This window comes from Populus alba, chromosome 17 (genome assembly GCF_005239225.2).
Source record: "Populus alba chromosome 17, ASM523922v2, whole genome shotgun sequence".
Taxonomy (NCBI): domain Eukaryota; kingdom Viridiplantae; phylum Streptophyta; class Magnoliopsida; order Malpighiales; family Salicaceae; genus Populus; species Populus alba.
The window spans coordinates 338,292-352,500 of record NC_133300.1 but is presented as its reverse complement, the minus strand read 5'-3'; the positions used below and the strand labels follow the sequence as shown (position 1 = coordinate 352,500).

Here is a 14,209-nt window from a genome sequence, read left to right as displayed (position 1 = left end):
GGCTAGTTTTTGTAGGTATTTGCATTTATTTTCATGCCCGGTTGGTCCCTGACCAGAGGAGCCTGTTTCAATGTGTATTTTCGTTGAATTTTAGGAGAAATTGAATGCTGGCAATTGGCGTTCCATCAACACAAACCAGATTAGTTACACTAATCTTTTTCTCCTGTCACATTATTTTTCTTTTTTTTTTACTATTGGATTTTCATAAAATTTTAGATAGACTTTTATTGAGGTTAATTAATTTGCATAAGACATGGATTTTGATTTTAATTTTGACTAAATAACCAATATTGAAAATCTGATTTTGTACAAAACTAACCTGTATTATTTTCCTAATAATTTGTCTACTTATATTGTTTTACTAATTCTTTTACCAAAGTGTCATTTTTGAAAAAACAATCCTCATTTTTTTCTTTGGTTTTAGGCATTTTTTGGTAGTATAGTTGGAGCATTTTTTTTTTTTTGAATTTTTAAAAGTTTTTAAATTCATATTTTTAATATGTTTTGGTGATTTTGATGTATTGATAATTATTTTAATATATTTAAAATAAAAACTTTTAAAAACAAATTGCACCAGAATCCATGGCTACTGCTATAAGTGCTTTGTATCTATCCATACTTTATCCTAATAATTTTATTATTATATTATTCGAAGGGGTAAAGTTTATCTTATCCCATCATCTTAACCTTAGTAAAGAGTGGTGGGCCAACTGATAGCTCTGCTGCTACCTCAACCTTATTACTGCCATCTGGTTTGCCTCGGTGCTGTTTCCTCTTCTTCTTTCTTCTTGATTTGAAGATTAAATCACTATCAGGTATCTATCCTATCCATCCTTCATCATCTCCAGCTTCTTTCTGCTTCACATCTCTATATAGCTTAGATCGATCTTTTGATGACAGCTTGATCATCTTTCATCACATCATATCACCAACTAGATATATATAGTGTTTCTATTTTAGGCAGCATATTCATAATTAAGTACTAAATACATATAAACTCAAATAGATAGACAGCTTTGCCAACCGATCTTTTTATTTTTAAAATTTTATTTATGATTTAAAAATATAAAAAAATTAAAGTAAAAAAAAACATTTTTAAAACAAACAAGCTATTGCTTTTCTTTACAATTCCAGCTTCAGTTCCAAATCCATGTCTAACTAATCACGGATCCTTTACCTGCCTATCCGTATGCCATCATTGATCTGGTATGCTTCTACTACCGCTACCTTCCATGATATTATTAACAATTACTTCTAATTTATTCTCATACATCATATCATATCCTTTATTAATTGATTTTCTAGGAAAAAAATAGCTGCTAAAAAAAACTATGAAGGCTGTGCTACACAACTCTCGAATGTATAAAGAAAATTTATATATGGATCATACGTACTTTTATTGTTGGCCACATATCATATTCCTTTCTTATTTTTTTATCATACTTAATAAAAAGTTGTGCTGATTTGTAAATTATTTTAGTCAACTATGCTATTAAAAAAAAAAACTCCTATTCATTTATGGAGTAATTAGATGAATAAATAGATGGACAGGGTAGCTATCTAGCTACTATATATGGATATAATTAATAAATAATGCATGCATAACCATCTTAATTAATTTTTCACCCGTTTGCAATTACTACTAGCTAACATGCTTACTATTAATGCGTTACTTATGTATAACCTCTCTTCTTTCACAGGAAAAGATGCAAGGCGCACTTCGCACGTTTTTAACCCATGGAAATGTCGTCAAGGATTCGCTCTTCCAACATCTCCGTGTTTCGAGTCCAGTCTTGCGGCCCATTGTGTTTTCTCGTTTCGAATCAGTCTCCTCTGCTCTTATTGAAGAGAATGGCTTCGAGAGCACCACAATTGCTGACATCCTCAAAGAAAAAGGTAAAAGTGCGGATGGTTCATGGCTTTGGTGCACTACGGATGACACTGTTTATGATGCTGTCAAGTCGGTAAGCATCTTCGCTTCAGTGTGAGCATTTGTGGCGGTTGTTATCGTTAGTGCATCTTCCACTTTTCTTTAGCTTTTGAGCTGATAAAGCATTTCGCTCCAGATGACACATCACAACGTTGGAGCCTTGGTGGTTGTCAAACATGGTGAGCAGAAATCAATTGCAGGAATCATCACAGAGAGGGGTATTTTAAAACTTCATACTCAACTCAAAAAGCTTATGGCTGAAGTTCTGCATATACACGAAACCTTTTTTAAGGCAGTTGGACATTATGATATTTCTTCTAGTTCCATTGAAGATTATAAGATCTCTTCCTTCCCGTTTCCTCTTTTGGTAGTTGAATTTTATTTCATAGTCTATCATGCTTCATGAATTGAGTGATAATCAGTATTTTAGTTTTAATTACAAATTCGTGATATCTTCTTAATTTATGTGGCATCCCACAATGGAAAGGAGTCTGAATAGAGATACATTTTACAATAAAAAATTCCTTTCGTGCTGTGAGGACATATAGTGCTGAAGCTTATAGTAGTGCTTTTTTGCGAAGAGAGACATTCAATTCCTATTGTCTTGTGGGGGGAAAAAAACATTTTCCTCCAAGCTTTATTGCGGAGACAACTTGGTCAACTACTTGATTGTAAGAAATCAGTCATGCATGGTTGGATTTCTTATGAGTAAGTGCATGTCTGCGTGTGTGTTGACACATTGCCCTAGTATATTAGCTGGGCTCTCCTGGCTGCCTTTAGAACCATTCTAAGCATCTTTTAGCTCTAGCTTTCTGTAACCTCTGAATGGAATCAGGGAACCACTTGGCTCTTATTTTTCCTGGCATGTGGAAAAATTTGATGATGGCATCGAATAACATAACCAGGTCCCACTGCTGGAACCCTTTCTAGTGGAGGATGTAATCTCAATCGCACAATGACATACTTCTTTCTAAAAGTAGTCTCAGCTTCCAATTACCTCCTTGTAAGTTGTAACAATCGATTTCTCATTTAAGGCTTTGTAATAGGAGTTTAGGTGTCCCCAATGTTCATTTTGCAAAGTATGAGTTTGTTTCTGTGAAAAACAAATATTATAGCTCGATAACCACCTTGGTTTGGCACCATTTCCCGTTGTAATTTTGATGATGCTATTGGTGGCCCCACCACCAAACAATGTGGTGTGAGGCATTAGTACTTGCCAATTGAAATTATATCTTGTTTGTTGAAAACTTCCAGACTATCTGCGGAAGATAATTGTGCAGGGAAGATCGTCCAAGTCAACCAAGGTTGGGGATATCATGACTGAAGAGGTATGATGCCTTTACAAGAGCATACGTTGGTTCTATTAAGTTGTTTACAGGTTGCATAATCATGCTTGGTGACCGCAGAACAAGCTTATTACTGTCACGCATGATACCAAAGTTCTGAAGGCAATGCAGTTAATGACAGGTATTTTGTACAAATTGCGAACTGTGGGGTGTTACTGTTTTCTAGTTTATTGATTACTTTCTCAAATGAAAGATGTTATGAAGCTTGGAACTTGTAATGAGTGGCAGATAAACGCATTAGGCACATTCCTGTGATTGATGATAAGGGAATGATTGGCATGGTATCTATTGGAGATGTTGTTCGCGCCGTGGTGACTGAGTACAGGGAGGAGCTGGACCGTCTGAATGCATACATACAAGGATGTTATTGAGACAAGATGTTGATGGTGATGCTGATGACAAACATAACAGGGAGCTGCTAATATACCTGCTCCTGGAAGACAGTGAGCCTAGAAGAGTTTGTAAATATGGTTTGTACGATCACCTACTCTTGGAAGACAGTAAGCCTTGAAGAGTTTGTAAATATGGTTTGTACGATCACCTACTCTTGGAAGACAGTAAGCCTTGAAGAGTTTGTAAATATGGTTTGTACGATCACCTACTCTTGGAAGACAGTAAGCGTTGAAGAGTTTGTAAATATGGTTTGTATGGATCACCTGCTCTGATGTGAATATGCAAACTTTCAGCTGTTTATATATATATATATATCCTTTCAATATTGGGTTAATAAGAAGCACTCTGATGTCGCTTAAGAACTATGTTGTTGTGCCCTTGGATGGATGCACATGATCAGTGTGCCTTGTCAGGAGCAACCTCGGAACACAGAGATCATTCAGAAAGGTTTGGGTGGACTCGAGAACTTTCAAATTGATCTCTTGCTTCTATAAACAGGGAAAGAATCCTTTTTTTTTTTCTTTTTTTTTCTAAAAGTAAGGTCATTTTGGTGGAACGCACTGATTTTGGTTGAAGGAGATTTGACGAGATAAATGTGTTGGGAAAAATGATTTTTTAATATAACCAGGCATGCTCGAGATCAATGACTTTAGACCAGAGGCCACTGTGGTTATTAATTGCCGAAGCTGAAGGCTATGAAAGAGGCGAGCAACGAGAAAGTGTACCAAATAGCTACTTCTCTTCTGTCCAGATATTTGCAGAGTAATAAGAATAACGTGCAACTGTGTATTAAATAAGTACAGGTTTAAATTAATTGGCTGGTAAACAATTATTTTACAATAAAGCTCTTTGATGCTTTCGTGTTTTATTATTTTAAAATTTGTATTAAATAAGTACAAATTTTACTTTTCAAAACATAACAATATTAACAAAACATGATTGGGAGAGATTTTCGCTGTTCTGGTCCCCGTTAGATATTGGATATATTTAGATATTTTCACAGGTTGTTATTAAATTATCAACGAAAAAATATTAAAACAAGCATCAAGGAGAAATTTTATGTTTTCATAATAGGTATCAATTCATCCAAGGGGCATTTTAATATTTATCCAAATATATATAACCAAAAAGCACAGTAAAACAACCAAAATATCATTAAAAACAGATTTTTTAAAATTGATGTCAAGGAGTTTTCTCATCTTTTTGTAATGGTATTTTTGTTATTACCATGTTAGTTTAGGAAAACTTCGATATATGACCAAATACATACATACATACATACATATATATAAAGTTTGGGACATACGTGATAAGAAAATATATTGCACATGTATTTTTAGTCATTCATGCTTTATTTTAGAGAATTTCATGTGTTCCTTAGCAAATTGTCTTGAGTTTTAGATATCTTTGAGAATTATTTATTTCATGGGGATTCAATGTATTTTAGTTCATGAGGATTCAATGTAATTTTTATATATTTAACTACTGGTATGCTGAATTTGAGATCATATGAGAAGGCAAATAATGAGTTGAGCTCACTGGTTGGTTTGTCCTAGATAAGCTTGAGCACTAATTAGTTTTTGGGATATAACGGGAGTTCTACAACTTTGTTTAATGTCTTCTCTACCTTTTTGAAAAGTGGAGATATAGGCCTACAATTCTTATGAAGAGAAAAGAACTCGGTTTTGCTCTTTTGAAGCCCAAAAAAAAGTTGAAATACAAAATCTGAATCAGACCTAGAGTCCCTACGACCTAGACATTATCTCGGTTTTTTTCCCATATCTCGAGTTCCAAACGTACAAAAATTTCAAGACTAGTTTCATTAGAAAGCAAATTTGCTTTTCTACAATTGTTCCCAAAATAAATAAGTCTCAATTCACATGTGTTTTACCTCAAAATTAGCCTATAATATTAGAAAAAAAAAAAGTTAGAATCGGTGACAGGGAATGAAAGTGATTTCCTTTCCTTTGAAGGATAAAGCCAGACTATAAAAACCCGTTTAGGAAGCAGCTAAGGGATGTTTTTTTTATACCCGAAACACACCAAGAGAAAGGAGGCAGCATCTAGGGGTAGAAACAATTAGAATTGAAAGAAAAAAGCCAAGGGCAACAACCCTTTTAAGACATTCAGCTCTCTAATCTTTTCATACTCTTAAGTGATGTTCATTGTATCAAGTTTTTATTTATTTATTTGGCTATGGAGTGGTTCTTTATTCTAGGATTTTTTATGTAGTGTAACTATGATTATGCTAATATTTTTTTTTGATTGAATTAATTTAGTATTTATTAAGTATTTCATTCTAAAATGAGATAGGTGTTGACTAGCCCCATAAGAAGAGAGGTTGTTATTTATGTCTCAATGTATTCCTGTAACAACTCAGTTATATAAACTCAATGTATTCTCTGTATTATTTCAATACCAAGTTATCGACTCAATTATTTCTCAACTTATAGCATCAATCATAATTTGCATCCCATCATTTGGACTTTTAAAACTTAAGCATATATCAATATCTCATTTCTATTTTCTATAATGCTAATTAATTCATAGCATGCATCGTTTGGTTTTTTTTTTTTTTAATAATTGTGTTCAAATGTGTAAACAACCAACCATAATTCAACCTAATAATAACAACATCATAGATTACATCATACATAAGTTAATATCTTTTAACTTTCATATTATTTAATTAATTTTATATTATTTTAATAAATTACTTATATTAATTATATAATTAATAACATCATAATTATATTATATATAAAATATCTAAATTAGTTATATAATTATATTAAAATTAATTTAACATGAAATATATTAAAATATAAATGGCTTTTCTAAATAGTTTTTTACCATTGAAATGTATATAATCAAAAAGGCTATATTTATACTATTCAAAAAGCCATTTTATCAATTTGGCTCTTCAATTTAGCTTTTTGCATCAGAGATGCTCTTATAGGACAAGTGATAGACTGAGAAGATCTGAAAGAACCCCCAAAAACAATCCCAAGTTTTCGGCTTGAGTTAGACCAAGTATAAGCCTTTATATTTTATTTTTCCTCTACTATTTGTTTTGCACTTTTGCTCATTCAAAGTTGTTACAATGTATATCCCTTGAAATAAAGCTAGTTAGTTTTCGAAGTTGAAGTTGATTTGTTAAGCCTAACTCTATTTATTAGAACATTAGCAATGAATAAGGACGACAATAATTTTCTTGAAAACACTTGTGGTTTAGCTTTCACCCAAAGAAAGTCAATATTCATTAGCATTGTTTCTGTTGTTTGACCTGGACCTATCATTGGTATCAGAGCATGGTTACAATGACATCCAACAAAGAAAAAATGGAAAGTTTGGAAGCTGAATTTGATGGAGTTCAAGATGGAATGCAATAGCTAGAGTTATGCGTAATGAATAAACTGCACCATTTAGAGGAAGCCATCAATAAGCTATCAGAAGCTTTTCTTTCAACCATAGAAGTCTCTAGCAACAACCAACGAGAAGGATCTTTCCATTCGCAACGAAAGGGGAACAATGGCAACAGACAAATTTTCTCTTCCAATATAGTGAAGTTGGCATTCCTAAAATACTCTGGAGAAGATCCAACTGAAGGACTTAGTAGAGTAGCTCAATTCTTTGAATTTCAAGGCACAAATGATAATAAGAAGATATTTGTAGCATCTTTTCACCTTGAAGGGGAAGCTAACCAATGGTGGCAATGGATGCGTCGAACATACAGGAGGAAGGCCGATTAGTAACCTGAGAGTTTTTTAAAAAAGAATTGTTGGCTCGTTTTGGACCGAAAAATTATGAAGATTTTGATGAAGCGTTATCTAGAATTCATCAGGTTGGATCCCTTCGAGATTACCAAAACGATTTTGAAAGGCTAGGCAACCGAGTTCAAGGTTGGACACAAAAGGCTCTTGTTGGCACATTCATGGGAGGATTAAAATTTGAGATCGCCGATGGAATTTGAATATTCAAACCCAGAACGTCAAAGGAAGTCATCAGCCTAGCAAAAATGAGGGATGAACAGATCACCAGAACAAAGAGGTTCACACGACCTCCATTGCTGAATTGTGTACCCTTCGCCATCACTCTAGTGAACTGTTCTACCCCAACAATGACACCCAAGAGATTAAGTTAGGATGAAATGCAGAAACAAAGAGCACAAGGGCTCTGTTTCAACTACAACAACATATTCACCCTAGGATATAAGTGCCAAGGGCCTCAACTACTCCTTCTTGAGTGCCAACCTAAAGAATATGAGATGGAAGACGAAGAGTTGTAGATGGCAGATAACCTAGGAGATCTAGCTAAACCAAAAATCCCATTACATTCACTAACAGGCTAGACATCCCCACAAACCATGCGAGTAGCAGCTACCATTAGGTCTTAACACATGATGGTGTTGATTGATAATGGATCCACTCATAATTTTTTGAGTGAGAAAATAGCTAGATTGCTTCGACTTTTAGTAGTACCAACAAAATCATTTGTTGTCTGCATAGCAAATGGGGAATGATTATTCTGTTAGGGTTGCTTTAATGAGGTACAAATGAATGCACAAGACATTAAATTTTCACTCGCCCTTTATTCTTTACCCCTAGTAGGACTTCATATGGTGTTAGACATCCATTGGCTAGAGATGCTAGGCTCTGTGGTCTGCAATTGGAAACAATTAACCATGAATTTCCACTAGGATAAACAAGCACGAAGATTACAAGGAATTAACCAACCCATTCAAGCAACATCATTAGCCTCAGTTGCTAAAGAAATGCATCAAAGCCAAATGTTGTTTGCCATCTATCTACAAGCCATAGAGAAGTTCACCTGGGCAGACACTAATCCTGACATGCAATAAATTTTGAAGGACTACATAGATGTGTTCAAGGAACTAACCACACTACCACCTCTAAAAGACATCGACTATCATATTACCCTCAAATAAGATACTGAACCCATCAATATACGAACCTATAGATATGCACATTTTTTTTTAAAAAAATAAAGATTGAAAAACAGGCCCAAGAAATGCTCAACATGGGATTCATTCAGTCCAGCACCAGCCTATTCTCATCCCCGATTTTATTGGTGAAGAAGAAAGATGGCACTTGGTGATTTTGCACAGACTACCAGGCACTAAATTCAACCACCATTTAAGACAGGTTTCCCATACCTACCATAGATGATATGCTAAATGAGTTATATAGGGCAGCCTATTTCACAAAACTAGACTTGAGATTTGGGTATCATCATGTACAAGTTCATGCTCACAATATTCCAATAACTACCTTTAGAACCCATGATGGCCATTTTAAGTATCTAGTTATGCCTTTTGTCTTATGTAATGCCCCATCCACTTTCCAAGCCATTATGAACTCCATATTCCATCCTTATCTTCACAAATTCATACTAGTCTTTTTTTATGACATTCTTGATTATAGTTCTACCTGTGAATCACATATAAAACATGTTAGAACCACATTAGACATACTAAGACAACATTAGTTTTTCATCAATTCAAACAAGTGTGATTTTAGCAAACAGGAACTAGAGTATTTGGGTCATATTATAACACATTAAAGGGTAAAGACAGATAACAAAAAAATTGAGGCCATGATAGCTTGGCCACAAACTACTAATATTACTGACAACATGGATTTTTAGGCTTGACAAGTTATCATAGGAAATTTTTTCAAAACTATGGACTTTTGGATCGGCCCCTAACCAATCTCCTTAAAAAAGGAAACTTTTAATGGATTGTAAAAGCAAAGGTTGCATTAAAAATATTCAAGCAAGCCATGACAACTACCCCGACTCTAGCCATGCCTAATTTTAATAGCTCTTTCATTATTGAAACTGATGCCTCAGGTGATGGAATTGGTGATGTCCTTACTCAGCAAGGCCGACCTATTGCATTCATGAGTTGCGCTTTAGGAATAAGTTTACAAGCATGGTCCATTTACGCCAAAGAAATGCTCGTGATTGTTAAAGCAATTCGGACATAGCAACCCAATCTTTTAGGCAGAAAATTCATCATTCAAACAAATCACATGTCTCAAATATTTCCTGGAACAACGTGTGGCTACTTTTGAGCAACAAAAGGGGGGTAGCAAAGCAGTTAGCTATGACTACAAAATTCTTTATCATCCAAGACATGAAAATTCAGCAGCTGATGCCCTTTCCCACCACCCTGATAACCCTCTCATTAACCCTTTGTTTGTTCCACAGTTTACTCTTTGGGATGATATGAAAAGGGCAATCCAAGATGATCTATATATGTAACAAGTGAGCCATCGATCAACTACAGATCCCACTGGTCCATACTCCATACAAAATAGTTTATGTTTCTACAAACAAAGAGTAATGATTCCATGAGTTATCCGCAACCAGCTGCTACAAGAATTTCATGACAGCAAAATGGTAAGGCATTCTAGCGTATTGAGAACATTCAAAAGGTTAGCTCAATAATTTTATTGGTCATCCATGTATCGGTCTGTCCAGGACTATATTGCCCAATGTGAAGTTTGCCAAAGAACCAAAATTGAAACTCTTACTCTGGTGGAATTACTTCAGCCACTACCCATTCCCTGTCAAGCATGGGATGATATCGATTTGAATTTAATTAAAGGCCTTCCATCTTCCCACGGCTAAGATAGTCCCTTGATGGTCGTAGATAGACTTAGTAAATATGCTTATTTTTTCTTTATCGCATCCATTTTGTTCAAAGAATGTAGCTGAACACTTTGTAGAACATATCATCAAACTCCACGGTATGCTGAAATCAATCATTAGTGATCGCGACCCCATCTTTATTAGCAAATTCTTGTAAGAATTCTTCACGATGTCAAGAACCAAATTGAAATTGATCTTTGTCTACCACCCACAGCCTGACGGACAAGCTAAAGTTGTGAATCATTTTGTTGAACAATACCTCCTTTTTTTTATCCATCAATGGCTACGAAAATGGTATGGTTACTTACCTTGGACATAATTTTGGTATCATACCACCTACCACAACTCAACAGGGATAACACCTTTCCAAGCCTTATATGGTTGGCTTCCTCCTTCCATTCCCTTGTATTTTGATGGGTTATCTCGGGTTAACGAAGTAGATTAAAGCCTCTTACATCAGGATGAATTGCTCCAGCACTTGAAGATAAATTTGGACAGAGCAACTAATAGAATGAAACAGATAATAGACAAATCAAAATGTTTTGTAGAATTTCAAACAGGTGATATGGTTCTCCTAAAGTTACACCCTTATCGCCAATAAACCTCCTTCAAATGAGTTCACCAGAAACTCGCCAGCAAGTTCTACGGCCCTTATTGAATTGAGAAGAAGATTGGCAATGTTGCATATTGATTACAATTACTAGTATGTGTAAGGATCCACCTTGTTTTTCATGTTTCTTTCTTAAAGAAATATATTGGGAGTCCTTCTTAAGTTACCTTAGAGCTCCCACCAATTACAGATGAAAGAATAGTTTCTATAACACCAGAGAACATCATCGATACATGCTGGATTAAACAGGGTGATAAATTTATGGAAGAAAGTTTGGTGAAGTGAAAGCAGTTGCTTATTGAAAACGTTACCTAGGAGAACACAGTTCTATTACATAATCAATTTTCTTATCTAAACCTTGGGGACAAGGTTCCTGTTGGCGGGAGGAGTATTAATAGATCGAGAAGATCTGAAAGAACCCCTAAAAAGAATCCTAAGTTTTCGGCTTGAGTTAGACCAAGTATAAGCCTTTACATTTTATTTTTCCTCAACTGTTGTTTTGCACTTTTGCTCATTCAAAGTTGTTACAATGCATTTCTCTTGAAATAAGGTTAGGTAGTTTCCAGAGTTGAAGCTAATTTGTTAAGCTTAATTCTATTTATTATATAGAATGTTAGCAATGAATAAGGACAACAATAATTTTCTTGAAAACACTTGTGGTTTAGCTTTTACCCAAAGAAAGTTAGTATTCATTAGCATTGTTTCTCCTATTTGATCGGGACCTATCATCAAGTTCCTCGAGTGTGCTTTTTACCTTTGGTAACACTGTTTTAATAATTGGTGACTATTTTTTTGCTAGTATTGTTGCAGTGTAAAAGGGGAGCTTTTGAGGGAGAGGAATTAAAACCGTGTTAGTTTAGGTAGATGGATTAAAACTCTCACCGTTCTTATCTATCTTGTACACGAGCTTATTGTTACTGAGCCTTGGAATATAAATGTAAAGCTGGCGAGTAGCAGTTTTAGCCATATCCCTTCCTTCATGGTTAGTCATGATTTCAAAAAGCACATCTTTGAAAATGGGTCATTTCAGCTTTATAATTGTGCAAGTATTCGTGCGTGGGCATCTTTTGCTCGTTTATATGCTGGCTTCTTGTCCAAGTTTCTTTGTCAATTGGTTGTGTTCCATCTAAAACCTTGTTAATGGTCTGTTTTTGTAGCTTATATCTGTAATTGACCGCCATTGATTATCAACAGATCATCCTATCAAGTTCATTTCTAGAAGGCACCCACCCACCCTGAAATTTAAGATTAAGCCATGTATGTTTCTTCACCTTAAAGGAGCTTACAAGGCAAAATGACCATCCTTTTTTAACCCTAGCTCTTTCCATTTAGCAGACACTGTTCTTGCAACCATCAGTGAATATTCACTTTCGAGTGTGAAAAGATCTCTCTTATCTTGGATGTCAAATTCCCACTTGTAAGCAGCCTCTTGGTAGTTTTTGAGATGAAAATTACAATAAGAAAAAAGCATACAAAGTGATATTTTTGTTAATGTAGTAGTATCTGCTACGGTGAATGAAAAGAGTTGTGTTTTTCTAAAACAGGGTAATGTTAATTTAATTATAAGATATATCTATTTATTTTAAATAAAAGTAAGTTAATTTAATTGTCAGAAATTGTCTATAAAAATAGATAATTTTAACATGGTTTTTATTATTCAGAAAACTTCGGTATCTCTAAAATTTCAAAATCTCTTTGCTCTATTTTACATAGCATAACTTATAATTTTTTTTGGTTCACACCCTTTCTCTAAGAAATTATAAAATATGAAGAAATTTTTTAACGTTGAAGTCATAATTACTAATAGAGAAATAAATATAAGAAAAATATGATTCTCTTATCCTTTTGTTTTAAAATTGATATCATTATAATTTTTTTTCAATATATATAAAAGCAAAGCAAGAGAGCAGAAAGAAAAGGGGCCAAAACCAAAATTGCAACCAGAAGGTAGGCCTATATATAGGGTGAGGGGTGCTTGGTAAGTGATCGAGTGAAGGAAGTTATGGCGACGGCGACTATGGCTGCAACAGCTGCTAAGCTTATAAAAGGCGGGGGAAGTCCACAAATGCTCCTTTCCTCATCCAAATTGGCATTCTCCTTTTCATGTTTCCCCATTATTATTCATAAGAAGAAGAAACCCATAAATAATATTCCACTGCTAATTTCATTTTCAGCAGCAAGGCATAATTACCATCTCCACCATTCATTTTGCACCACTGCAAATGTGAATGCGGATGCCATCTCTACATCAGATTCAGAATCACAATCAGGAGGAGGAGACGCTAACAGTGATGATACTGGTACTAGTATGAGTAAAATAAAAGATGCAGGGAACCTGCTCGACATAAGGGTTGGGCGCATAATCAAAGCGTGGAGGCATGAGGAGGCTGATTCCCTCTATGTGGAACAAGTGGATGTAGGTGAGGCAGAGCCTCGGATCATCTGTAGCGGTCTAGTTAGATACATCCCCCTGGACCACCTGCAGGATAGAGATGTGGTGGTGCTTGCTAATCTGAAGCCCAGGAACATGCGGGGTGTTAAGTCAAATGGAATGCTGATGGCTGCTTCAGATGCCTCCCATGAGAATGTTGAGCTTCTTCAACCACCTGATGGTTCAATCCCCGGGGATAGGATCTGGTTTGGATCCCCTGATGACCAAACTAACCTTCCCGATCCTGCCTCTCCCAATCAGGTAAAAGGGTTGTTCTATTTCTTCATCGACCTGCATTCAACAATCCCATCATGAATATACCCATGAATATGTCTATCTGTTGCCTCATGCATGCAGATACAAAAGAAAAAGATTTGGGAATCAGTGCAACCTCATCTAAAAACTGATGATTCTTCCATGGCAATTCTTGGAGGGGAGCATTTTATGCGGACATCTGCTGGGGTTGTTGCATCCAAATCTCTGAACAATGCCAACATCTCTTGAGAGGAGAAGATTAGTTAATTATTCGTGTTGCTGTTGCTGTTTTATTTTCAAGTACTTTATGCTACATACTAATGCTTGATATTTTCATCGCCCTTTTCCTCTCACTGAGAAGGAATAGGGCATGTTTTGTTTTTAGCTCGCTCCCTCGTGTGCACCCTCCAAGCTAAGCCTCTCAAGAGTGTTTGCATTGCTTGTCTTGTCTGCCGCTAATTATATTAACTTTCAATTGATTGAAAATCGAAATGAAGTTTCCATTTATTATTTCGCCTTTGAGCCATGGTGCATCGCCCCTCACTTGAGCACCTCAAACCATGCCACTT

At 35.3% G+C, this 14,209-nt stretch overlaps 2 protein-coding genes across 3 annotated transcripts; both read left to right on the top strand.

Annotated features, from left to right (window-relative positions):
* The first annotated feature begins 661 nt into the window (after window positions 1–661).
* LOC118056082 (CBS domain-containing protein CBSX3, mitochondrial) lies at window positions 662–3,992 on the top strand. 2 transcript variants are annotated; one of them, XM_035068185.2, is made up of 6 exons: window positions 662–815; window positions 1,701–1,964; window positions 2,067–2,148; window positions 3,185–3,258; window positions 3,337–3,397; window positions 3,505–3,992. In XM_035068185.2, the coding sequence occupies exons 2-6, from the start codon at window positions 1,707–1,709 to the stop codon at window positions 3,645–3,647; spliced, it is 618 nt and encodes a 205-aa protein (XP_034924076.1). In that variant the 5' UTR covers window positions 662–815; window positions 1,701–1,706; the 3' UTR covers window positions 3,648–3,992. The 2 variants fall into 2 exon arrangements, with proteins under 2 accessions (XP_034924076.1, XP_034924077.1); XM_035068186.2 differs by lacking the exon at window positions 662–815 and adding an exon at window positions 847–1,206.
* An 8,870-nt stretch (window positions 3,993–12,862) lies between these two features.
* Window positions 12,863–14,024, top strand: LOC118056085 (uncharacterized). Its single transcript, XM_035068188.2, has 2 exons — window positions 12,863–13,646; window positions 13,743–14,024. Exons 1-2 carry the CDS (start codon window positions 12,957–12,959, stop codon window positions 13,887–13,889), a joined length of 837 nt encoding a protein of 278 aa, XP_034924079.1. The 5' UTR covers window positions 12,863–12,956; the 3' UTR covers window positions 13,890–14,024.
* The last annotated feature ends 185 nt before the right edge of the window (window positions 14,025–14,209 follow it).